The 27550-nt window shown below is 43.1% G+C and overlaps 1 protein-coding gene across 1 annotated transcript; it reads left to right on the forward strand.

Moving 5' to 3' along the window:
- Positions 1 to 946: 946 nt before the first annotated feature.
- ache (acetylcholinesterase) lies at positions 947 to 27151 on the forward strand. Its single transcript, XM_034677252.1, has 9 exons — positions 947 to 1226; positions 17539 to 18040; positions 18713 to 18936; positions 19712 to 19972; positions 20060 to 20282; positions 20532 to 20774; positions 20956 to 21148; positions 22725 to 22903; positions 23022 to 27151. The coding sequence occupies exons 2-9, from the start codon at positions 17608 to 17610 to the stop codon at positions 23141 to 23143; spliced, it is 1878 nt and encodes a 625-aa protein (XP_034533143.1). The 5' UTR covers positions 947 to 1226; positions 17539 to 17607; the 3' UTR covers positions 23144 to 27151.
- Positions 27152 to 27550: the final 399 nt, after the last annotated feature.

Below are 27550 nucleotides of genomic sequence, written 5' to 3' on the forward strand. Positions count from 1 at the left end.
CCCTGTAGTCCCAGACTCTCTCCCATCTAAGAACTACCCTGGCCCTGCTTATCCTATGAGATTGGGCGTGTTCGTGATGGCGGATTCTTTATTCTTCAGTTTCCTGCTCATGGCTTTACCACCAGCAGCTGACGGTATCTGAATTTGTTTTTTTAATGTCCTGTTTAAATAAAATGGATAAGTTTGATTCTGAAAGATGCAAATGTAAAAGTTGCAGCTTGGAATAAGAATGTATGCATATTGGACGTTTATTTTTCGTGCTCCTCCACCTGCACCTGGACATGCAGAGTTTCTCTGAGTGTAGATTTATCACAGAAACTCCTCTTGAAGTTTAAACTTCATGTTTTTATTCCCATGATACAGTACAAAGATGGTTCACCTGCAGTTTGGGTCGTGCCTGCACACCTGAACTGAAAGACTCAGTAACCGTGAAGATCACCCGTCAGTGTCCTAATGTTCTCCTGCATTATATTTATACTGTTCAAATAAATAATAGTAAGCTTTTATGTGTGATATTGCGTGATGAATCCGTCATATTTGCTTTAAAGAAATATATAAATAATCATCATTTTATAAATGTGTTCCAAATGCTTGTTTTAGCACTTCATGTGTTGTAAAGTGTCTATTCAATGTTTATTATGTGTGTTTTTTCTCTTTTTAATTTCTTAAGTGTGCTGTTTTTTGTGAAACACTCTAAAAAAAAATTCAAAGATGATTCGGTAAAGTTTTTTCACACAGAATAAATTGTTTTTTATTAAGAAAAATGTTATTGTTATTTTTATTTGATCTTATTTTATTTTTATTTATTTATTTTTTGTATCATGTCGTCTTATTTTTTCCTCTTTCTTATTCATGTCTTCATAAATATCCGCGTAAAGCTCTGTATCATGACACCCAGCATGTCCATACTGTATGAAATCAGACATACAGTGTGTGATCTCGCGAGAGGTCTCGTCTCCACTATGTTTACAGGCAGTATTTATTGGCAGCAGCAGTCTCCCCCTGCAGTCACTGCTTTACGGTCCGGCCGAGTGAACGTCCAGACGCGCTGCTGCTGCTGGGAGGAGGCTTTACCGACATTTCGTGTCTGACAGCCGGCCGGAGGTTCCTCTCCTGCGGGGAACGGGATCCCTTCTTCCACGGACCGAGCTCCGGTGTCGCTTTTTCGGCGAGGAGAGGAAGATACAGAGCTGCAGCTCGTCGGTTCGCTTCGCAGGGTCACACAGGTAAGCCCGAAACACCGGAGCCGTCCTTCTGCTGCTGCTAACGCTGCTCGATGACACGACTGACAGCTCCAGAGGCTTTAAAATGACTCTGTCAAAAGAACAGCGTTGATTTCAAACGGGATTCCGTACGCGCTCATCCACAGTGCGCGCCTATGCAGCTCGTGCGCTGTTTGTCTCGTGCGGACAGATGTGATGCCCTTTAATCTTTGCTACATCAACGGTAGCCATGGTAACTGACCGTTCCCGACTTCCATAGAACCGGTACCAGGTGAGGCGGTGCAGCTGTACGTGAGCCTCCCAGCGTCGCACCAAAGCCCGTTCTATTTTACGCAGATTTACAGTTTCTCGCTTTTCTGCAGATCCACATCTCTCTCTGAGCACGGCTGGATATCAGCTCTGAATCTACACGAGCAGTTCGTCATTTCGGCTTCAACATAACCCCTGAATGATAGTTAGTTTAAGTGCAATTGCATTGAAAGTGCACACAAGCCTGCAGGAATAGCAAGAAAACGCCTTGCAGAATTGCATTACGCACACACACGGTGGTATGTTTTATGACGGAGGGACATCAAATTATCATAATAATTGATAGGTGGGTGTAGGATCGGCGCTGTGTGTGTGTGTGTGCTTGGTGTGTGCCTGTGTTTGGTTGCAGCTGGAGGAGACAGTTCTGGGAAATCGATGTGTGTGATGCGCCTCAATGGCGAGACGCATGTGGCTGCTGTGTGATGTTGGTATCTCCTTTCGTTACACACGTCCACTGTGTGTGTGACTGGTTGTCTTTGCAGACATCTCAGAGTGAAGCTTTCCTGCAGACATCTCTATGTTTCTAAAGGTTTACAGCTCCAGCTACATTTCTCTGTGATTACATGAATCTAAATGTTTTTTTTATGTTGGATGCATCTGGAGCTCGATGTCATGTCATTATTTCACATCGTGACAGCACCTCTCTCCTCACAGGAGCTGTTCAGACCCTCACACAGCTCTGTGTGTGTCAGGTCTCCACACACAGGTGTAGTGTGTTAGATAACAGTGTTTGAGAGCTGCTGCATGTTGGTCGAGGTGAGAGGATGGATAAGAAGCGGGTAGATGATGTATGAGTGTTTATGGTGGTTAAACTAAACTCTCCCCCTCCCCACCCTCCCTCTCTCTCTCTCTCTCTCTCTCTCTGCTGCTGCTCTGTAGTCTGATTTACCTCCCTCTATAACTCACAACAGTTAATGCAGCTCTGACAGCTGGCTCTGCTCTCTCCTCGGACTGCCAAATGTTAATCAATGCTGCAGGTTTTTATTCATTTATTAAAAGTTGCATTTCTGCACACGGGATAATATCGGTAAGTGATCCTGACTCTGCAGTTTTTGATCCTCGGGGGAGCCATCCACTCTGCGGTCTGTTTAATGCTGCACTGCTTGTTTGACAAGCTTAAAGGATTTAAGAGTAAAGCTGCTGTAATCCTTCATTAGAGCCCGGCGATACGGCAAAAATATGTTCATGATATTATTTAAGATTAATTTTAATCACAAGATATAATATGATTATAGACACCTGAAGAAGATGGGTTATTTTTTATGGTTACTTTACATGCACATTCTTTCTCTTTCTCTAGTCTTTATTTTAGGAGAGTAAGATGATTAAAAACACTCGATGAAGCAGCTCCATGTGAAGTTTAGAGTCTCATCTCTCTTCATGAAAAGCATCTTCAGGGGGCTGTGAGCCGAGCTGCCACTGATCCTCAGCCTGCCTCTCTTTAAGACTCCTTGAGTATTCATTGTTCAGAAGGCTTTAACAGGAGCTGAATTATCTACGGAGCTCAATCTGAACCAGTAAACACTCTTTCAGCTTGACTGGTCTTTGGCGGACTGAGGCTGTCAGCGAGCACGCTGCAATGAGTTCATGTTACGACTGCTGCAGAGCTGTCGTAAGAAACCAATACTAGATTTGTAAAGGCCCCCCAACCCTCCTCAGATGCAGAGCTTGTGTTTAAAGAATCCAAGGCTATGTACAAATCTGCCTGAGGAGACACTCAACCCATGATTCGATTTGAATCCCGATTTTTGGTTCACGATACGATTCACTAACGTTTTTCAAGAAAACTGGATTGAACTCAAAATTGAAATAACTATTATTTTATTTCAATTCTCAGGTATTGACAGTTGCAATATATATTTTTTTCTCTTATATTTATTTCTAAACAAAGTAATCCTTTTTCATTTTTAAGGTGTGTTGTGACTCAAATAGAACCACTGCACACTTCAGCACCTTGCAAAGAAACTAAAAGTGACCGTACAAAAATACCTTGCTGGAAAATGTCCTTTCGGCAGTAGCTCAGTCCATAGGGACTTGGCGTGGGAACCAAAGGGTCGTCGGTTCGAGTCCCAGTATGGACGAAGTTTGGCAGGTGGACTGGTGGCTGGAGAGGTGCTGGTTCACTTGCCTGGGCACTGCCGAGGTGCCATTGAGCAAGGCACCGAACCCCCAACTGCTCTGCTTGCGCTGGTTGACAGCAGTATCCTCACTCTGACATCTCTCCCTAAGCATGTTCACTGCATGTGTGTGAATTTGTATGTGTATACCAAAAAAAACTGTATGTGTAGCATGTCCAGAATAGCACGAGTGAAAAAAATGGAATTTCCCCCCTGGGGATCAATAAAGTACCTTTCTTTCAGCAGTGTTACGAGATAATGACGATCAACAGTCATTAAACAGTCTCCTTTAATAATTTCTGGACTTGAGTTCTCTTTTTCTGCTAACAAAACAAACCCTGCAGGTCACAGGAAAGACTTCTTACATGATCCCACGATGTGACTTTTGCACATGTGCAACATACACACAAGGTGTTCAAACAATAAATTGTGCAGCACTGGTTAGTCATATGTACTGATATCTAATCGTTTATACTTTTTTACTGCAGCTACTACAGCTGTCTGACCTCTCATTCAGACTGACCTTTAAACAATTCACACTAAATTCCTCTTTAAAGTATGAGATTGGAAACAAAATCCACAGTCTCCATGCAAAGGTTTGTCCAAGTGTTTACCTTTCAGAAAGACACAATCTTTCACAACTAGTACTATCATCATCCTCATCATCCTCATCATCCTCATCCTCATCATCATCATCATCATCATCATCTATCCAACAACAACCATGGCACATTCCCCACACTTCTTTTTAATTCTACTTTTAAATTTATATATTCGGGATAAATGTATGTATGTTCATGTGAACGTGATAATGCATATATTGCTGCTCTGCAGTTATTTACCTAACCTTGTTCTTAAACCACTGTTTTCTGGACTTTTAATTTCCCCCCAGGGAAAAATAAAGTATTTTGAATTGAATTGAATTGAATTGAATCACAGGATAATTTGTTGAGATCTTCTTGTGTTGGATCTTCGAGCTGCTGGAGTTGATTTTTCTCCTGTGTTTACTTCATTCTGCAGATCTGGTCTTTTAGGTTTGGAGAATAAATTCAAGCACATCGTGTTGAACTGTTCTGAAATGGTTTAAGGCAGGGGTGTCAAACTCATTTCAGTTCAGGGGTCACATACAGCCCGAGTTGATCTCAAGTGGGCCGGACCAGTAAAATCATAATATAATAACCTATAGAGAAGGACAACTCCAATTTTTTTTTTCTCTTTGTTTTAGTGCAAAAAAGTACAAGTACATTCTGAAAGTGTTCACATTACATGAACTATCTTTTTACAAAAACAGCTGTTGTATTTTTCACCATGATGAGTCTCATAGTGTGGCCGTATATGATATTCTTTAAGCACTGAAACCTGCTGTGAACACACCGAGCACACAGGTTACCCATTCACCTGACACACAGTGCAATGTTTACAGCAGAAGAACAGATAGAAATGAGACAGATAGATGATAATAATGAAGAAGGTAAAGTTGACTATTATGGACTCCCCAGCTCCAGCATGAACAGATTGCTTGTTGGACAGTGTTGTATGCAGGGTCTTAGTGCTAGTGTTAGTAGTGACGGAGCGCACCTATGACTTACGCACATGTATGGTAAGCACGCCCACAATATGAGGCTTCTGTGAAAAAAAGTTTACATACATGAAAACTTTAGTGTTGATTGAATCATGAAGTTCTCTATAAAGTCTTTATGAATTTCAACCAGATAATGTAAAGTGCAAATATTATTTTTTCTCACTTTGAGAAAAAAAAAAGTTCCGGAGCGCCATTCAGGTGCGCTCCATAAGCTGTTTGATTGTATGCGACCCCCAGAGGACACATTTGAAATAGCAGTTACTTTTATTGAAAATTGCAGTTAATGTCTTATTTGCAATTTTTCATTTTGCAAAGTCCTCCCAAGGGCAGTATGTTTGACACCCCTGGTTTAAGGTTTTGGATCTGTGCAGACACAAACCTATTTCATGATTTGGCTGCTCATATTTATCGTCCACTGCTTTGCTGTGCAGTTGGTGCATTTAGGAGAGATGCGTTTGTTGTTGTTTGGTGTGGATTCGTTGCAATGAGACAAACGAAAAAAGTCTCAAATTCTGTGTAATAGAGTTGCGCTTATCTTGTTTATGAAAGACTTCATGTAAACATCAGATGTCTTCATTATTCATCTCTGAAGACTGACTGAATTGGACTTCCTGCTTTCTCTCAGGTGTGAGGGTTTCTGTTCAGCGTTTCTTTGAATGTATTTAATCGTTTCTGTGGGTGATTTTATAAAGCAGTGGTAGTAGTGGTTTGTTTTACAGTCTCCACAGTGTGAGCAGTGCTTGACTTGTAACCCGCTCAGCCTGTGGGTGGGTTAAGTGTCAGGACAGAAAGCAGAGAACAGTTTTATGTGGGAGTGGGCAGAAAAACACTCTAACACTCTGTTTATACTGAAACATTAACATTCAGACATCATCTGCAGCTGCAAGGCTTTATCTGACCATGTTCTGTAATGTTGCTGTGATCCAGAGAACCTTCGCACGGCTGCACCAAACACGATCAAAAACAAGTGATGTGCGTCAGTCCACGGCTCGGAACAGACAACAACAAAGGCCTCTAACAATGAAAATGTCCTGCTGGAGTTATGAAACATGTTCTTAGAGAGAAAAGTGCTGGTTACAACACACATCTTTTCCTGCCTGCTGTGTGTCTCTCTGCTCCGCCCTCTGTCACAGCCACTGTGCTGCTAAATCTCCTTGTTCTTAGGTCATAAAGTACTGACGTTTTGTTAATAAATACACGTGTTATGCTTATGTCTGTTACAGACAGGCAGACATCAGAGAGAGACAATGATGTCACCTGATCCATTTAGGTTTTCTATCCATCTTGACCTACGGGATTGGGAATATACTACCAGTCAAAAGTTTGGAAACACTTTCTCATTCAATGTTTTTTGTTTATTTGAATTATTTTCAACATTGTAGATTAATACTGAAGACATCAAAAATATGAAAGAACATATATGGAATTATTGAATGAAGAAAAAAGTGTTAAACAAAGCAGAATATGTTTTATATTTTACATTCTGTAAAGTAGCCCCCTTTTTCCGTCATGACAGCTTTGCACACTCTTGGTATTCTCTCAGTCTGCTTCATGAAGTGGTCTCCTGGAATGGTTTCTAATGAACATGAGCCTTGTCAAGAGTTCATTTGTAGAATGACTTGCCTTCTTAATGTGTTTGAGACCATCAGTTGTGTTGTTCAGAGGTAGGGTTAGTACACAATGGATAGCCCTATTTGACTACTGTTGTAATCCATATTATGGCAAAACCAGATTATTTCATAGTTTTGATGTCTTCAGTATTAATCTACAATGTTGAAAATAATTCAAATGAATAAAAAACATTGAATGAGAAGGTGTTTCCAAACTTTTGACTGGTAGTGTATGCTGAATTAACCAGTTTGGTACCCAGGAGTTTGGCTTTTTGTTGCTGAGGTATAGAAACAGATATCTATTGTTTGATTATTATAGGTGTACCTCGCTCTACTAATGTGATAGGGGCACAGGTGTGCCGCACACAGCTCCTTTTAAAAGTGCGCTCTGGAAGTGATGATGTATTTTAGAATCCGTCTCACTCTATCATCTCTGTCTCTCTCTTTTCAACTCCCTCTATCCCTCTCTCCAACACGGTCTCAGCAGATGTGTGTCTAACATGAGTCTGGTCCTGCTGGAGGTTTCTGCATGTTAAAGGAAGTTTGTCCTTGCCACTGTAACTTTCTAAGTGCTGCAAAGTGCTCTGCTCATGGTGGATTAAGATAAAATCAGACTGAGTCCTGTCTGTAAGATGGGACTGGATCTTATCCTGTCTTGATGTTGGGTCTTTGTTAATAATAGAACATAGAGTACGGTCTAGACCTGCTCTTTATGGAAAAGCATCTTGAGATAATGTTTGTTGTGATTTTGCCCTATGTAAATAAAGATTGATTGATTGATTGACTCAAATGTATTCACTGTGAGGGGCATTAGCATTATTATGGGATGTCTGTTTTAAAAATCTGGATATTTAGGACGTTAGTTGTGCTCGTTATAGACGCAGGTGAAGCACATTCACTTTGTGGAGCAGGGCCTAATTCTCCTCAGATATAAAAACGTTCATGGTGGGAAATATCCTCAGAAAGTACTCGACAGGACCATTTATGGAGAAAAAGTTCTGGTTGAGATCAGGACTGAACTCCGTCACAGACTTGCTATGAGTGTATTTACAGTGGAGAGCTCTAAAGAGGAACTACAGAGGAGTCAGGCAGAGCCGTGATGAAGGCTCAGTGTGGTCTGTCAGACATTCACAGGTTTCTGATCTATTCTAGTCTTTCCGATCCTACACTGTACTCTTCCCATCACTACGTGTGTGTGTGTGTGTGTGTGTGTGTGTGTGTGTGTGTGTGTGTGTGTGTGTGTGTGTGTGTGTGTGTGTGTGTGTGTGTGTGTGTGTGTGTGTGTGTGTGTGTGTGTGTGTGTGTGTGTGTGAGTGAGTGTTTATGTCTCGTAATCGTGGTGCTGTGTGAAACATTAGATGGCCAAACTGCAAAATGGAAAATTCCAGTGATTCCCGGGCAGCGGGTGTGTCCGTCAGAGAGCTGAGACCCCCCTCACTGTCACTTTGTAATGTAAGTGTCAGACTGGGTGTTCAGACACTCTCCCTGTCACAGCTTCATCGCATCGGCTCTTTTTAATGCCTTTAAACTGCAGTGCAGGGAGTCGCTAAAACACATGAGGGTATTTCAGCTTTGTTCATCAGTGGAAAAAGGACTTCTCTGTACATTACACGTTGGAAAAGTCAACAGGTAAACTCAGTTACTCAGCCAACATGCAGATCTGAAGCTACTTTACTGTGTATGTCTGGATATGATCCTAGAACCGCAAGATTTATGTTAAAATATAATTCATCAGGAACATCCCAAAGCATCCATGCCTTCATTTCAACCTTGAAATATTTAAAATACACATGAGCCGTTAGTCTCATGGACTGGTGAATGTGGTTGTTGAACATGACTGATTTATTATGCGACTAATTTCCTTGTCGTTTAAACAGATATTTAAATTCTGACTGACCGACTCGTTGAAAGATAGAAAACAGTCAAACTGAGCGCAATATATTCAGCACAACCAAACACAGGATCCCAGAGTCTGCAGGTCAACTATGTCAAACTGGTCTGCAGAGTGTGTCTAACACTAGCAGAGTTAGCTCCCCCAGCCTTCAGTCCTCCTTGCAGGTTAACGTCCTCATGCCTGTGCTGGTTCCTCATTGCTCTGGTGGAGTGGTTATATGTCAGTTTAACCAGACACAGCCTACATACAACTTTATCTCCATTTACTAGATCAACATACTGATAAACCACGAGATGTCGACTGTCACCTGTGCACCTTTACATCCAGGTAGTAGAGCTTTAGAGCATTATGGCAGCGCTGGCGAGTGGAGGGAGGCTGCACTACAGCTCACACTGTGATTTATTATTCAGCCTTCGATACAGCTGCAGATGTTAAAGCTTGATTTTGCGCACACTGCAGATAGTGATCAGTTGAAAGCGATTAATCCGGATCTCAGAGATTGCATCAGAACGTCATCATGACTTGAAGATGAAACGGTGTCTGATTAGCTTCTTTCTTGTGCGCTGTTTTTGTTTATAATGTTACCTCCTGGGTGGCAGTCTGAATTATTAATAGTTGTATTTTTTTCACCAGCTGCTGTGGGGTTGTGGGATGGGGGAATCCATCTGGTCTCTGCATTAATGATCGTCAGGACGGACGAAACGAGCAGCAGCGTGTTCTTGTTTTTTCATCCTCATGTCCTCCTCCCTCTCCGCTCTGAAGCCGGTCCCTTCAGTCCATCTGTACTTGTTTTCTCTGCGTCTGCAGAGAGACTCATTCATTCAGACACATCCATCTTGACGTCTCTGTCCAGGTTTTATCCTGACAGACATGTGACTTGAACCCGCCTCCCGTGAAACCAATCCTCCTGTGAACTTCAGACACAAATTCCTCGGTCTAATTTAAGGAGTGACACACTTTCTCCCCCGCCTCCCCCTCAGAGTCTTCCCTGCCCTCCTCTCTTGTTTCCTTATTTCCTCACCCTCTAGAAGCAACCCTAACCCCCGCCCTCCTCTCTGTCTGGTTTGTATTCATAGACGTCTACTCCGCTCCAGAGATCACCTGCAGAAAAGATTTAAAGTGAAGTGGACGAGTTTTAGGAGCTAATACCTCATTTTGATAACTTTCCCTTTTATATTCTTCAACGTTTTATTTAGTGTGTGCATTTATTTCAGAGTCCAAATGAATGTGTGTTCTATTTCCCATAACTACCTGCTACTCATACATTATCCCGCTTATTACCCCGCTACTAACTTAAGCCGTGTCCATGTCAGTTGTCGTTCCATGGCGATGGATTATTGGAATGGGTTGTTGGAATAATCATCAAATAGATGCCAATGATTATCAAATCGTATTTTGGCTTGAAATGGCCATCCCAAGTTCACACACCTTTAAAAATAAACAAATGTCACAACTTTGAACCCTGCTGCTCACCACCACCGCTCATGGTTTAAGTTTCTTTGTCGAGATCGCTAACCTAAAGTTTCTGTCACCTTTCCGCTCGTTGATTATATTGCTGGACAGGATCCAATATGAAAATGTCCGCAGCATGCTAATTGAAGCTAACGTTTTAGCCACATTGTTTTGACGCTAACGGGAGCTAATGGTTTGACCTCACCTTACGGTCTATGGTGTCAACAAGCAGAAGAAAAATGTGTCTAATCACTCTTTTCTGTGGATTGATTTGACATGACGTGTGATCAGTTTGTCTCTGGTGTTGCTCATGTTAGTTAAAGTTAATAACCATTGTCAGGGGATTTCGACCAATCGGAATCAAACATCTTACACAACCGGGTAATAAGAGCTGATATCAGAATTTCAACTCACATAAGGATATAATTGCCATATTTATTGAAAAAGTTTTGGGGAAAACTGAACTGATCATCTCATTTCCTCTGAAAGATGAGGACACTCTACTCTAAGTGTTTTAAATACTGGAATAAGTTCAGTTTTATTTCCTCTAGTCCCTGAACGCACCAGCTCATCACCATCCGCCTCTCTCCTGTTTACCTCCTCTCTGATGTTTCTTCACACAGCTGTCTCTGCTATTAATAAAGACATTGTGACGTCAGGTATGTGCTCTAAAGAGGATGAATAAGGCGGAGGATGTGTTCTTCAGACCGTTAAAATAGAATAAAACACAGTGGGATGGGAAACGGCTGGAATCATGTCCGACTGCAGCCTGACACACGAACACGAGTCTGTGCTCTGCAGGAGATGGTTCAAAGACGCACAGGGCAGCAGACAGACTACATTATTTATCATTAAAGGTGGTAATCTCTCACAGTCAGTCCTCCTCTCTCCTCGCTGTTTGTCTGTTTACTTATAACTTTCATTTTATCACTCTATTTCCTTCACCTGTCTGAGTCTAACTCCCTCTGTCCTCCATCTGCTGTATATGTTAGCATCCTTTGTTTTCCTGCTCTGACTTCAGTTCATGTCAATCTTGGGACAAACTTTTCCGGTGTCATGTTAAGTGTTTTTATGATCATCTTGCTTTAGTTTTTGAAAATAATTCTTTAAAGTATTGAATGAAATAAAGACATGAGAGCCATCGGTTCATTTCCAGGTTTTGTTTTTGGTAGTTATATTTTTGACTTTTCATCTTTATTGATCAGACAGCTAAAGAGAGACAGGAAACATGGCGAGCAGAGAGTGAGGGAGGACATGCAACAAATAGTAGAGGCTGGAAGTCAAACCTGCAACTGCTGCCACGAGGACTTTAGCCTTTGTACATGGATAACACACTTAAACCTCTAGGCCAATGGTGCCCTGATTTCCTAGCTTTTAATGTGAAACAACAACATTGAAACAGGAAATATTAAGCACATGTTGTAGTCTGTGATGTAAACATTACAGGTGAACACAGGAAGGTATATCAGACTGAACCAAAACTGCAGAGCTTTAACACAACTTCTCTACAAGCGGCAACTTCCAGTCTTAGAATATAAAGCCGATGCAGAAGTGTAAAAAACTGCAGTTCATTGAGCGTCCACTAGAGGCTGGCTGCAGAACCACAGGAAACCACATACACACCCATTCAAAAAAGACGATCTTTACAGCAAATATAAACATGTCTACAGCCTAGTTCAAAAAACAGTTTAGATCTGAATAACTAATTTCTCTATCGGCACACACTGTAGGGGGGGCATAATCGTCAAATAAATGCCAATGATTATCAAATAGTACTGGCTTGAAATGCCCATCCCTAGTTATTAAACATACAAGTTTTGCCCAAATAAGGGCATGACTGACTTGATTGACAGGTGGGCCGTTAGGGAAAAGGCTTAAGGCCTTACCTCACACTAGCTCAACAGAAGTTATGTTGAGTTCAGCATTTCCAGTAAGGCACCCGCCGACAATCAGCTTCAATACAGCCCTCAGGAACAGATGGGTGAAGTCACAGATACTACGTCCATTTATTATCGATGCTTCTCTCCTGCCTTTAGTAAAGTTCACGACCACTGTTCTAGAACGACTACTTTCCTACTGACCGTTTAAACTTATACTTAAAATCTGGACACAGGATCACAGAGTCTGCAGGTCAACAATGAAACAGTGGTCTGCAGAGTGTGGCTACCACAAGCCGAGCTAGCTCCACCAGCCCTCAGTCCTCCTCGTAGGTTAACGTCCTCATGCCTGTGCTGGTTCCTCATTGCTCTGGTGGAGTGGTTATATGTCAGTTTAACCAGACACAGCCTACACACAACTTTACGACATCTGTCACCTGTGCTTGTTTAAATCCAGGTAGTAGAGCTTTAAAGTGTTAAACGTTAAGGGAGCTTATTAATTTATAACATTATTCCTGCTGACACGACAACCTGCTGATTTTGCAGAATCTCTGAATAGAAGTGAATCTCTTCTTCCTTCATGCAACATAATCTCCGTAATAAACAATTAATCTGTGTTTTAATCCTCTGCCTCGCTGCAGCTCACAGATTAACTGTGATTTCTTATAAACAACAATGGCTGCAGTCAGTCCTCTCCCACCTGTCCACCCTGAGGCTGCTGTTTATGTTATGGGATGTATGGATGTCATGGTGACGGGATTAGTTTGGGGGTGCTGTAAGGGATAGGGGGCAGCTGTGTGAGTATGTGTGTTTGTGTGTGTGTGTGTGTGTGTGTGTGTGTGTGTGTTTTTATTTCTGAACCTTCGGCTGTATAGAGATATGGAGCATCTATTTTGGTGATGTCACCTTCCTCTGTCCCTCACACACACACACACACACACACACACACACACACACACACACACACACACACACACACACACACATAGAGGCCGATAATGTTATTAAAGCTCTTATGTGTAAGACACAGACCTCCTACGTGTTCATGTTGTCTTATATAAATGAATATCAGCGCTCCACGTATTCCCTCCTCATGTGTCTGTGCATGAAGCTCACAGGCTGCGACCGTGAGAAGTAGTAGTTGTTACTTCTGCATAAATCCAGAGTGTGTTTGTAACAGCGATCTGATGTTTGAACGCTGGATTGGTTGTGGTCTAGATGTCAACCCCCCCCACAGTGTCGATTCAACTCATCTCTCAGAATCCTGCTAGAAGCAAAGCCATGCATCACTGCAGACAGGGTCACGAGACAGCACTTGAGTATCACTGCAGAGCTTGTCATGGGAAAATTAATGTCAATTTTAAAGGCTAAAGAATAATTGTCGTTCTTTTAAATTCAATTGCATTTCCTTTTTTTTGTCGGAGTGTGTAGGAATTGCTGATGTTTATCGGTTCAAAGAGTGAAGCGTAAACCCAGTGTTAGAAAAATGTAGACTCTGGATTCAGGGTTTGGATTTCAGTCTGAGAAGTGTTGTGGTTTCTGTTTGTAGTCTGAGTAATATCGACCAATCAGGTATCAGGCTTTGGTGTCTGCAGGAAAAAACGTCTGTATGGAGAGCAAAAGCAGGAGGAACACAATCCAGTGTAATGACATCCCGGCTCCCATGGTTGGTAATCTAAGGAGGATTACTTTCTCTCTATAAACAGATATCTGCATGAAGAGCAGCTAACAATCTGTTCTAGATCAAACATTTACACTGAGACACAAATCTGCTTGATGCTGTGTCACTAAAGACAATCAGCGTTTAGATTTCCAGATATCCTGGAATGCATCAGAAATGATGGATCCCACCTCCATTCAACAAACAAACATTGTAAAAGTAGTTTTCTTCTCTTCTTGAGGACAGACCTGACCAAGCTGTTTACTTTCAGCTACAACTAACCTGTAATTACAGATTCTGATTCAGAAACATGTTGAATCTGGATCTCAGGATTTTAGTTTGAGAAGTGCTCTGGTCTCTATCTGTAGTCTCAGTAGTTTTGATTAATCAGGAGTCAGCAGGAAAAACAGTCTGTATGGAGAGCAACATCAGGTGTTCTAGAATTCTGAGATCAAATACAGAATTCAAGAACTCTGTATTTGACCTCAAAATTCTGGAATTCTGAACATTCTGTAAAAGAGGCTTCTTCTTTTTTCACTCTTTATTATCTGTTCAAGAGCATCATCTACATGACTGGGTCTTCTTTGCAGAGAAGCAAAGAGATAATCGATCAATCAGCTGCTAGATAAATAATCACAAACTGTACTGAGCATTGATTTATTGAATATTGAGCTGTTTATCCAATCAAAAACACCGTCAATAATTTAGATTTCCACAGAGTGAGAAATTTAAACTTGATATTATTTTGTCAATGGCCAAATGAATGCACTGATCACCTGAAATGATCAAATTGTGACAGTTTTTAGGTTAATGCATAAGATGTAATGCTGACTCTTTACCCCTTAATTAATAAAACAATCAGCTGTCTTACTATTTTAAGATTCAAACTCCATTTTCCGACACTGTTCGAGACAAAAAAGTCCAAGTAAAAGGATCTGATCTCTGTCTTGTTTACCAGCATCCTGAAATTTCCATGTCGTCTCGCTTCTACTACGAGGAGAACCACGAGGTGAGCACAGTGCCACATTAATCCGTCACACTGTGTGGTATTTACTAGGCTTTTACTCTGAAGCCTTTTTATAGTTCCCCTCATGACCGCACACCTGTCTCGGCCTTTGTTGCTGAGCTCCGAGGCTTTAAACACGTCTGACCGCTGAAAGACGAAAATGTTTCCTCCAGAGCAGAGGAAACTCAGAGATAGAGACCTCAGCTGGAGCAGCAGTCTCCACAAGGATGCTACAGAGAGTTTCTCACATTATGACTGAGACTTAAACATAAAATATTAAACTTTTATTTAAACTCTGGCCCTGTTTTTACACAGTTAAGAATGCCCTTCCTTGTGCCTATGTGGATTGCCAAAGTCTGAGGCGGGGAGAGCACACCTCCCCTCTCTTTCATGTGCATATGTGAAACGCCAAGGCAGGGAGAGCAGGAGCAAAAAAAAAATGGGGTACAGAACAGAGCAAGCATCACTGATGATACATATGACACTGGTACAATCAGACACAACATAAAGGAGGAGCTGGAGTGGATATGGATTATAAAGCAGTTTGCAGGTGGAGCAGAGAGGGAAGGCAGGAACCCTCATTTTGTTATTTGCCAGATTTCAAGTCGGAATTTTGCAGTTTGTCTTTATTTCCTGAGAAAAGAAAGCTGGGCTCAGATAAGAATTATTTTCAGCGGCAGTGTAACTATAGAACATGTTTTGTAATAGCAGCTGGGTAACAATATGTGCAGTGGAGATGGAAATTCTATTAGAGCATCAGGTAATGTGATCTGTGATCTGTGAGCGGAGTAACATATTGAATTAATCTGAGTCTCTACTTTGATACACTCTCTCTCTCCTGCTGAGAGCACCGTGTTCAGACACAGTGTGAACCAAGGACCTACTGTTAGAGCCGGAGTAGTATAGACTCAGGTACGTGTTAGGATACTTTACACTGAGATTTTTACATCCTTCGAGGGGTAGCAGAGGTTTCTATGGTGGCGTTTTTGGCTCAGTTTGGCTTCTTTGGGAGAAAATGTCACAAAGAGGGTATGTTACTCTGCTGGACATGCATCAGCAGGAACCAGCAGTCGTGTCATCCTGAAAAGCATTAAGTGAGTTGTGTTTTGAACTATCGTATCATTCTGCATGGTATGATGAACCCAATCTATTTTTCTTTTCCATGAATTAATTAGAAATACATCTAAAATATGTTACTGGCTAAGAAAACAATGTATGTTAGATAGTAATGTGCATGGACAACAACATGATATCGGCATTATATATCAGCATCGGCTGATATCGGTCGACCACTAATATTATAATTGTAGATCAAATCCTTAGGATTTTGTGTCGTAGCATTGGGTAATGTATTGTATCAGATTATTCCGTATCGAATTGTATCTTATGGTATCGTTCCTTTCTGTATGAAGTAGTATGGTATGATAATGCATCACACCTATCATGTAGCTCATTAGCATTCAGATCATATCAAATGGCAGTGTGTTGAATTGGACCGAAGTGTATCAATCTGCCTCATCTCATCACCTGTGTTGCCTCATATTGAATCATTTGTATCAAATTCTATTCTCATATCAAACTGTATCATTTCATATCTTATCATGTGTTATAATATTGCCTGACCTTATATGGTATTGTATAGTCTGGTATAAAATCACACTGAACCCAGAACTTAAGTTTGAGCCATAGGCGGCAGCCATATTGGAAATGTTGAACTTAACATAACTGCCGTCGAGCGAGTGTGACATAAAGAGGCGGGCTTTGAGCCTCCTCGCCAACAGCTACAGTGTTCCCGCCTGTCAATCAAGTCAGCTGTGCCTCTCGTAATGGGAAACTCATAATATTAATATCTTCGAAATTGCTGTGTTAGAAATAAAATAGAGAAATGAGCTATCCAGACTACACTTGTTTTTTTGTACCAGGCTGTAAACATGTTTATTTCTGCTGTAAAGATCAGCTTTTTTGAATTGGTGTGTATGTGGTTACTGGTACTTCCGGAGCCAGCCTCAAGCGGATCCTTGATGAACTGCAGTTTTAGCACTTTTGGCTTGCACATTAGCACAGTGGCCTCATATTTTAGACCGGAGGTTGACGCTTAGTTTGAGCCCAAACTCTGATTTTCCCCTTAAGATACCACATAGTTTTGGTTTCTACTGCAAACCAAGCTGTGGCTGTTCTTCAGGAAAAGGTGTCTGTTTGGGCTAAATGACTCATCTTTAGTTCAGTCAGGACCACTCTCCTCAAAATAATCAAACTAATAAAAGCAAAAAGTAAACTTCCAGGTGCCTACGTGGAATGCCAAAGGCTGAGGTGGGGAGAGCCCACCTCCCCTCTCTCTTCCCTGTTGTGTACGTGAGAAGCCAAGGCAGGGATAGCAGCAACACAGACCCCTGGGGTACAGTACGCAGCGAGCATCAGTGACAATACTCATGACACTGGTAACATCAGATAATGCAGAAAGGAGTAGCGGAGGTGGAGGAGGGTTCTAAAGAGGTTTGCGGGTGGAGCAGAAAGAGAAGGCAGACTGAAACACACCTCAATCCACTTCACCGAAACACACCTCCATTGATTGATTCATGCATCTCCAATCTCCAAGTCTCCAATTAGACAGATTAAAGGTGGAGTTTCAAAGATGTCTGTCCAGCATTTCACATGTTAATGACTGTTTGAACAAGTGTCTCTACCTCAATGACACGTCCAGACTTCCTTCTTCCTTTGTCCCCTCATCTGTTTCCTCATCTGATTCCTCTCCGCCTGCTCTCCATCACTCTAATCAAATTATTCTCTATCTCTCGCTCTCTCTCTCAGATACGACCCTGCCCTCGTTGACTGATCGCAGAGGGAGTCACGACCACACAGACCATCTCTGCCTCCATCATGCAGACCTCCATCCTCCTGCTCTTCTCCTCATTCCTCCTCCTGTCTCTCCTCCTCCCCTCCTGCTCCTCTCAGAGTGAGTCGGACCTCACCGTCACGATTCGTAGTGGTCAGGTTCGTGGTTTCCGCCAGCCGGTGCTGGACCACAGCTACGTCACAGCCTTCCTGGGTATCCCCTTCGCCGAGCCTCCAATGGGGAAGCGGCGTTTCCGTCGTGCCGAGCCCAAGCGTCAGTGGGCGGGCGTGTACGAAGCAATGGAGTACCCCAACGCCTGCTACCAGGCAGTGGACACATCATATCCTGGTTTCCATGGCAGCGAGATGTGGAACCCCAACAGGGAGATGAGTGAGGACTGTCTGTACCTGAACGTGTGGGTGCCCTCCTCCCCCAGACCGCACAACCTCACCGTCATGGTGTGGATCTATGGCGGAGGTACTCGCTCACAACTCTCTCAGTATAAATATGTTAGACGTGAGTCATGCTCTCAGTCAGGTCCACTGTGATCACAAACAGAAACCAAGACCACAAAACAAAGACTATCAGAAGATCATTAAACATGTCTTTAGTCTAAGAGGTTCAGAAAGCAGGAAAACAGGCTGCAATATAATCCTCCATGGATCTCTTACAGTTCTTGTTTTTGTCCCTGACAGGCTCAGGTTGTCATCCTCAGTGTCTGACAACATTACAGAAAGGATCCCTGCAGAGAGAGAGAGCTTCATGTTCAAGAGGAAGATGATTTAGAACCTTAAAGAAAGTCTCTCTGTGATGCTGATAGACACGTAGAATAACAACCTTAGACTGTCAGGGACAAAAACAAGACCTGTTAGTGGACTCGCTTTGATCTGATGCATTCTCCTGCAGGATGAAGTTACAGCCGTTACAGCCCGGTGCACTGAAGCACTCAACTTTCTTATTTCTAAAGTTTTTACACCAGTTAGTCATGAAGACCCTGAAATACTCAGACCCAATGATTTGAGAGGACAGCTTGAGAGACATGGAGAAATCAAAGGGAGACACATCTTAAAGCTAAATCAGTCTATTATTATTGATGCAGACTTCAGTCTGTTGTGGTTGATGCAAATTATGATGTGTGATGTCCAACAGGCTTTTACAGCGGCTCCTCTTCGCTGGATGTGTACGACGGTCGGTACCTCGCTCACAGTGAGACGGTCATCGTGGTTTCCATGAACTATCGGATCGGAGCGTTTGGCTTCCTGGCCCTGCAAGGCTCCTCTGAGGCTCCTGGAAATGTGGGTCTGCTGGACCAGAGGATGGCGCTGCAGTGGGTCCAAGACAACATCCATTCTTTTGGTGGAAACCCCAAACAGGTCAATCAATCAATCTTTATTTATATAGCACCAAATCACATCAAATGTTATCCTCAGACTCTTTCCAAACAGAGCAGGTCTAAACCCAACATCAAGACAGGATAAGATCCAGTCCCATCTTACAGACAGGACTCAGTCTGATCTCATCTTAATCCACCATGAGCAGAGTACTTTGCAGCATTTAGCAAGTTACAGTGCCAAGGACAAACTTCCTTTAACAGGCAGAAACCTCCAGCAGGACCAGACTCATGTTAGACACACATCTGCTGAAACCACGTTGGAGAGAGGGATAGAGGGAGATGAAGAGAGAGAGATGATAGTGGTGAGACGGATAGTAGTAGTTGTAGCAGCTGGAGATTGGCACGTCCACAGCAGCAGAGATCCAGAGGAACCTACGAGACAAGGGAGCTCAGGGACTCCAGAAAGGTCTATGGTTAGTAACTTATATGGGACACGGAGAGTTAAAGTGAGAGACAGGCAGAGAGAGGAGAGAGAGGGGAAGACAGCATCCTATTGGGTCAGTTCCCCTGGCAGTCCAAGCCTATAGCAGCATAACTAAGAGCTGGTCCAAGCCTGAGCCAGCCCCAGCAGCATTTAGCAAGTTACAGTGGCAAGGACAAACTTCCTTAAACAGGCAGAAACCTCACTCGCAGGACCAGACTCATGTTAGACACACATCTGCTGAGACCATGTTGGGTGTGTGTGTGTTATTGGTATATTGGTCCGTCCTGTGGTGTTTGTGAGATTATTTGAACTCTGACCTCTTCTCCATCAGGTGACTATCTTCGGTGAGAGTGCAGGCGGTGCTTCAGTCGGATACCACCTCTTGTCTCCAGGCAGCCGATCAACCTTCACCCGGGCCATCCTCCAGAGCGGGGTCCCTAACTGTCCCTGGGCCTCGGTCACCCCCGCTGAGGCCCGCAGACGGGCCACGCTGCTGGGCAAACTGGTCGGCTGCAACGGAGGCAACGATACGGAGCTGGTGGACTGTCTGAGGAGCAAAACCCCCCAGGAGCTCATTGACCAGGAGTGGCAGGTAACACGGAGTAAACTCTGGAACTGTTGTTTGTGGTTTTAGATATCACCTGAGACTCATTGGTCCCTGTCATCCCGCTCTGGTCAGGTCCTGCCGTGGTTGGCCCTCTTCAGGTTCTCCTTCGTCCCCGTGGTTGATGGTGAGGTTCTCCCCGACACTCCCGAGGCCATGCTGAACTCAGGAAACTTCAAAGACACTCAGGTGCTGCTGGGAGTCAACCAGGACGAAGGATCATACTTCCTTCTGTACGGAGCGCCCGGCTTCAGCAAGGAGAACGAGAGCCTCATCTCCAGAGAGAACTTCCTGGAAGGTGAGGGGGGGACATGAAAGATACCAGACTTCAGCAGCATCCCATAAAGGAATAGTTCAGTTTTTTAATATTGAGGTACTCATCAGCAGTGAGTGTTGCTCCGCCTGCAGACATCACAGACTTTGTACACCTTTTTGTTTACTCAGCTGAAAACTAAAAGTAGGACCAGGTTTTAATATTTCATGATTGCAAACCCTGCCTACAATGATCAAACCTCTCCTCCTCCTCCTCCTCCTCCTCCTCCTCCAGGTGTGAAACTGAGCGTCCCACATGCTAACGACATCGGTCTGGAGGCCGTAGTGCTGCAGTACACCGACTGGATGGACGAGAACAACGGGCAGAAGAACCGAGACGCCATGGACGATATAGTAGGAGACCACAATGTCATCTGCCCGCTCGCTCACTTTGCTCGCTCATACGCCCAACACAGTGCCCTGAAGGCCAACGCAGGAGGAGCGGGCTCTGGGATGAACACTGGAGGAAACCCACAGGGTGAGATACGCATAGAGGGATTCCGAGAGATGGGGTCTGAGTGTGGAGCAGGGAAAAGTATGAGGATATGTGGGACTGCCTTTGCAGATGGTAATGTTGCTGTACATATAAAATAACTCCTCTCCTCCTTCTCCTCCTTCTCCTCCTTCTCCTCCATCTCCTCCTTCTCCTCTTCCACTAGACGGCGTCTACCTCTACCTTTTCGACCACCGGTCATCTAACCTGGCTTGGCCCGAGTGGATGGGAGTGATCCACGGCTACGAGATCGAGTATGTGTTCGGCCTGCCGCTGGAGAAGAGACTTAACTACACGCTGGAGGAGGAGAAGCTGAGCCAGCGTATGATGAGATACTGGGCCAACTTTGCTCGCACAGGGTGAGGAATCAGAGCAAACATCATGTCCGCTCTGCAGCCGCTCTGTGATAAATAAGCTCGCTCTCTCTGCAGCTCAGAGGAATAATTAAAGCTTTTAATCTAATTATCTGTGTTCAGTGTGCAGGGCTGGAGTCTTTTCTTCAGTCTCAGCTCAGCAGTGAGTAATGACTCTGCTGCAGACTCAGAGTGCTGATCTCAGACTTCAAAACAAGCACTGACCTGATTTCCTTCTCGAGGAGCTCAGACACATTCAGATGAGTTTTAAAGAGTTCCACTGAAACGTTGCATCAGCAGGGTCTGCTCCAAGCTGTTTTACAGTCTGCAGGGCTGCAGGGTCGTTGATTTGACTGTCTTTGTTTTTAGAGGAGCATTGAAACATGACATCAAGGGTCTGATTCACAAAAAGATAACACAGGATTTTGCAAACGAGGCAAAAAGACACGGACTAATTTCACAAAGCAAATGGAAAGGGTTTTTTATTGGGAAATTCTTTTTAGCCCACACAACACGAAACAACAATGCAGCCATCAGAGGCAGATCTCATCCACAAATATTTAATAAAAAATAAAAAATTAAATGAAAAATTTAAATGTATAAATAAATAAATAAAACTAAAAACCCAAATAAATAAAAGGTTAAATTTATTTTAAAAATATATTATAATTTGATAGTGATAGAAAAGTATAATTTATTGTATAGATACAATACACTTTAAGAGAAGAATAAATAAAACTAAAACCAAAAAAAATAAAAAGTTAAATTAATAATTTAAAATATGTTTTAACAATAGTAATCATTAGATAAATAATAAAGTAATATAATTATAAAAAATAAACTTTGAAAATAAATGGATAAATACAAATAAATAAGAAATAAAAAATGTCAAATTAATAAACAGAAACACTTAAAAAATAATAATAGTAATTAGAGTTATAGAAAATCAATATAATTAAAGAATAATAATTCGAGCTATAGCAAATCAATAGAAATAGATACAGTAAACTTCAAAGAATAATAAATAGATAAACTAAACTAAAATAATATTAATTATATAATGTATATCACAAATCAGTCCATCAGAGAGGCAACTGAAAAAATATGAAGCAACAGGTGCCCACCTGATCTGGAAAACATCAGTTTTTAACTGTAATCTCAGAGTGATGCTCCCCAGATAGAAAATATTCTTCTCTTTATTTTTGAAGGTAAAGAGTTAAATACTCCACAAAGAACAACCCTGCGCTACCCTGTCTGGTGTAACATTGGCCCCACTTCACAAACTGCCCCGTGCAGTGAGAGGGGAATATTCATGGTCTGCTGATAGTATTACATCTATGCACCTCTCATTACACTGTGAAGAAGTTTCCTTCCTCCATGCAGCTCATCACCGTACGTCAGCAGAGAGTGGAGATGCTGACTCTCCACTGACGGACACAAAACAAGGACAGGCTGCTCAGACCTGCAGAGCTGCAGCGTCTTGTTTCTGTGCATCATTAGCTCAGTCTGCTTTGTGAGTCAGATGTTGAGATTATCCACCATCTTCATCACCCTCATCGTGTCTTCTTTACTCCCTCTGCAGGAACCCGAATGTGAACGCAGACGGTCTTCTCCAGAATAAGAAGCGTTGGCCCGTGTTCACTCTGAGCGAGCAGAAACACGTGGGCCTGAACACTGAACCTCTGAAGATCCACAGAGGACTCAGGAACCAGATGTGTGCTTTCTGGAACCGCTTCCTGCCCCGCCTCCTCAACATCACTGGTAAACACAGCCTCAGAGTGAATCATGTGGTTCATGCAGGACGAGCACGAACGAATGGAGATTTAGAAAGATGACCTCACCTCTGACCCCTCCCCCCTCTCTCTGTGTCTCCCGTCAGATAACATCGACGAGGCGGAGCGTCAGTGGAAGGTGGAGTTTCACCGCTGGTCCTCCTACATGATGCACTGGAAGAGCCAGTTCGATCACTACAGCAAGCAGGAGCGCTGCACCGACCTCTGAGCCCCCCACCCCACCCCGCCCTGCAGAGAGAGAGCACCGAGGGAGGGGGCCGGCCGAGAGAGAGAGAAAGAGAGAGAAAGAGAGATGGTCACTTCCCTCCACAGCCCCCCCTCCCTCCCCTGTGAAGTCTGACTTCATGTATAGTTTGTGTTTGAGCTGCTGACGTGTATTTATTTAACTTATTTATTTATTCGTCTCTGTGAGGGCTGCGGAGGGAACTGATATCAGAGAGATTTGTCATTACCTCGGGCGTGTTTGTGTGTGTGTGTGTGTGTGTGTGTGTGTGTGTGAGAGAGAGAGAGAGAGAGAGAGAGTGTGTGTGTGCCTGGCTCCTGCTGGTTTCCTGTGGATCTCATAAACTCATCTTCTGTTTTCAGACAATTCCTTCTCTTCAACATTTCAGGGTTTCTGTTTCTGTCTCACCTTTCCGTCAGGTTCATTATTGTGACCACTATTCCACTGACCTGTGTGTGTGTGTGTGTGTGTGTGTGTGTGTGTGTGTGTGTGTGAGAGAGAGAGAGAGTGTGTGTGCGTGTGTGTGCAGGTGTGTGTGTGTTTGGGGTGTTTCAGTAAAGCCATAAGCTTCATGTTCTTCTGTGAAAAAGCTTCAGAGTTAACGTCGCTCTCTGCTCCTTCGACGTAACATATGGGTGAGAGGATCTACGCCCGCTCTCACTCAGAATCCATCAGATATCTGCTGAATTGATCCTGCGAGAAACTTTGCGAACATGAATAATAATCCTGCAGAAAGAGGAGGAGAGGAGACATGCCTCTTTTAAGATGAAGGATTATTATAACTTGTGTTTACTCTCTGATATCGTCTCTTCTGGTCGGTCTGTTCTCGCTCCACACTCAAAGCTGCAGGTTTCCTCTGCAGCATCATTTTGGAGCGTTCTGATTGGCTGTTGGAGTCAGGTGATGCAGAGAGGCCTGCAGGAGGAGAGGGTCCACTAATGTTTTAGATTAAAGAGATTTTAGTCACACTCTGTGAAACCAGAGATCTACTTAAAGCCCAGTGAGGACGGTCGTAAGTCTTGTCTTTGGCGCCCCCTGTGGTCAAAGCTAGTATCTCATTTATTTGCCGATCTCGTCCTGTTCGTGTGTCACTTTTCGTCTTTTAACCTCGTTGAAAATTTTAGCGTTGAAATGTCCGATAAACGAGGACGTAGAAACTCTCGATCGTGAAGAGGCGTGTGTGTCGTCCACTCAGTGTCGTGCACAGCTGTCCTGTTTTTCATTCACTCCTCCTTTTTCCTATCCTTTCCTTCATCCTTTATCGTACCCTTGTCTCCTCCTGTGTGTCCTTTACCTCCTCCTCTCCCTCCATCCTCCGTCCTCTTTAATCTTCCTCTCCACTCAGCCTGTCATCTTCATCTTCATCTCTAATCAGCCTCCACCCACCCTCCTGTCCCCACCCCTCTTCCTTCTTGTCTCCTCATCTCCTTCCACCTCATCTAACTTTTCTCCTTCCTCTTCGCCCTCTCTCTCTCTCTTTCTGCCCTTCCTCCTCCTCCTCTCCTCCGTCCTCTCCCGCGTTCTCGTTAGTCTAATGGAGGAAGAGTAATTCACTCAGGGCAGGGTAAAGTGACAGAGCGCTGGCTCAGCCGACAGGACGTGAAGGATGGAGGGATGGAAAATGGAGGCGGAGAGATGAGGCGAGGAGGAGGGGGGGAAGAGGTGGAGATGTGATGGAAAGATGAAAAGACGGGCGGAGAAATCCATCGTTACGTAACTCAGAGAATAAAAAGTGAGAGATCAGACTCAGAGATCAACTCGACCTGCTGAGTGTCACGTTTCACATCTGGAGACGATTTATGACTTTAATTACAACCTTCTGAAAGAATGCACATAAAGATGATGAATAGAGACGTTAGATTAGAGAAAAAAAGGACAAATATAGATCGATATATTAAAATAATACGAGAACTCTATCAGTATTTAAACGCGCAGAGCCGTTAAAGTCCTGAGATGTAATGCTGTATGAGCACGAATATCCTCTGTGTGCAGGTTTGTAAGTTCACATAAGATGCAAGTCAACAGGGACACTTTTATTCTAAGTTATTAGTCGTTAGAGACACCTTTGTATCTCATGCAAATTTGAACGAAACATGCATCGACTTATTTGGATTTCAACGACAAACAAGCTGTGTAAAGTTTCATATTGATCCCAGAATAAAACTCAAAGAAAAGTTCATCACACTGATTTTCAGGCTGCCACAGCTAAAAGGCTTCCTGGTTTGAATCCAGGCGGGTTTCTCTCTGCATGGAGTCTGCATGCTCTCCTCGTGCATGGTTTCCCTCCCACAGTCCAAAGACACGCTCGGTGGGTTCATTGGTGACTCTAAATTGCCCCAAGGTGAGTATAACAGGTTGTTTGTCTCTGTACGTCCGCCCGGTGACAGCAACGACCTCTTTACGGATAATAAATATCCGTAATACATAGATGCTGAATTCCAGATAATCCTGACTGACTCTGAGTGATTTAAAGATCGCGTGCAGCTCGCTGACACACCGTCTGACATCATCTCTCACTTGGTCTGTTTTCCTCTAGAATAAAGATCTTAGAGTGTTTATTAATTCCAAGTGGCCAATGCAGAAGTGTTAAAAACTGCAGTTCCTCAAGTGTCCACTAGAGGCTGGCTCCAGAAGTACCAGAAACCACATATACACCCATTCAAAAAAGCCGTTTACAGCCTGGTAGAAAAAATAAGTGTAGTCTGAATAGCTTATTTCTGATTCGGGGTTTAATTTTCATAATTCAGCAGTTTCAAAGCTATTAAAATTACGAGTTTTGCGAATGAGAGGCGCTGCTGACTTGATCGACAGACGGGAAGACTGTAGCTGTTAGCAAAGAGGCTAAAGGCCCGCCTCTTTATCTCACACCATCTCCACAGAAGTTAGGTTCAGCATTTCCAATTTGTCACCCTCTGATATCGGCTTCAAAAAAATAAGTTGACGTCATGGATATTTTAGTCGACTTTGGCGCCCCCTGTGGTCAAAGAAGAACATCTCCTCACTCTTTTGGTCCCGTCCTGTGCGTCCAGAGTGAAATCTCCTCCTGCTGTCTTTAGAAATATGATCCTTTAGCCTGCTGTCGCTTGTCTAATATGACCCTTCCTCCCTCGCAGTGGTTACAGACATTATAAACCCCGACACGCACATGTTCAGGTGTGTTGCAGGTAGATCTGTTTGCTTCTGTAGCTCATAATCAGGCATTCATATTACTTTCAGATAAGATATCAACGTCTTGACACGTTTCAGGACTTCTAAGTTGTTCTCTCACTTCACCTGTCGTCTGTTGCACCCTAACATCACAGTATACGTGAGTGTGTGAGATGTACCTGTGTGAGAACTCTGAGGCGAATCCTGCGCTGTGATTGGCTGAAGTGTCTCTGTTGGCATGTGCAGCTCCTGTGGGAGTCTGGCTTTAAACAGACGAAACATGAATAAAGGATTGTACCTGATGTCTCAAACACCTGTAGAGAATGCATGTGTGACTGACTGTGTGAGTGACAGCTCCTCTCATCCAATGGGAGACCCCGCGCTCCTTGCTTAAGCCCCTCCCCCTCCCCCCGGCCCTCCTATCAGCCCCCCTGCATGTCCTGAAGTGTATCCTGCCAAACTTGGACTGTTATTTTCTGTAAAGTTTGTACTTTGGAACAAATATTATCGAAGTGAGTGATGTTTATCTCTCTCCTGTTAGTGTCATGTTAGCAATAACGTCAGTAAAGAATATATTTGATATTTAAATGCTGTGGTGATAAAACAATGATGACGGATAGAGGCTGTGTTTTCAAAGCAATATATTATTCTGAGTGCCATAAATCTCTTCTTCTTCTTCTTCTGTTGGTTTGATGAGTTTGTCCTCTTCCTCATTGTTGTCTCTTCACTCACTCGTCCTGTTCGTGTTCCAGCTTCTGTAGCTTCACTGCGTCTCTGTGTATCATGAATGCTGACTTGGTTAAGCTCTAGCAACAGAAATAAAGACACCTGCTGCTTCTGTCTGTCCAACCCGAGCCTTTATTGTCTCCCAGAGATCTACAGAGTAAAAAACACACTCTCAGAGGCTGAAAAACACTTTTTATCTTCAAGGATTTCACAACATTCAGGCTTTTATTATCTTCACAAAGATATTACCTGCTACTGACTGTTTGAGACTTTGTGTGTCACCTTTATGTATCAAACTTAACTTATACAAAACTTTTTGATCCCTCACTGTAAAAAAAAAAAGAATATGAAATGACAGCAGCTACCTGACATCTGGCACATTTGAGAGTTACATTAGCAAATTATACCTTTTCAACTGGGCAGTTAGTTAATTTAATTTTAACTAATCAATTAATATATTTGATTTCATTCTAATCAATGTTTTTTTTTTATCAATGAATATCTATTTTTATTTTGATT

This window comes from Notolabrus celidotus, chromosome 23, assembly GCF_009762535.1.
Source record: "Notolabrus celidotus isolate fNotCel1 chromosome 23, fNotCel1.pri, whole genome shotgun sequence".
Lineage (NCBI taxonomy): Eukaryota > Metazoa > Chordata > Actinopteri > Labriformes > Labridae > Notolabrus > Notolabrus celidotus.

Bases quoted from the DNA above. Each gene is read 5' to 3' on its own strand.
- ache (XM_034677252.1), top strand. From the start codon at position 17,608: ATGCAGACCTCCATCCTCCTGCTCTTCTCCTCATTCCTCCTCCTGTCT. The intron at 19,973-20,059 runs GTAACACGGAGT...CGCTCTGGTCAG, and splicing joins TCATTGACCAGGAGTGGCAG to GTCCTGCCGTGGTTGGCCCT. The intron at 20,775-20,955 runs GTGAGATACGCA...CTCTTCCACTAG, and splicing joins CACTGGAGGAAACCCACAGG to ACGGCGTCTACCTCTACCTT.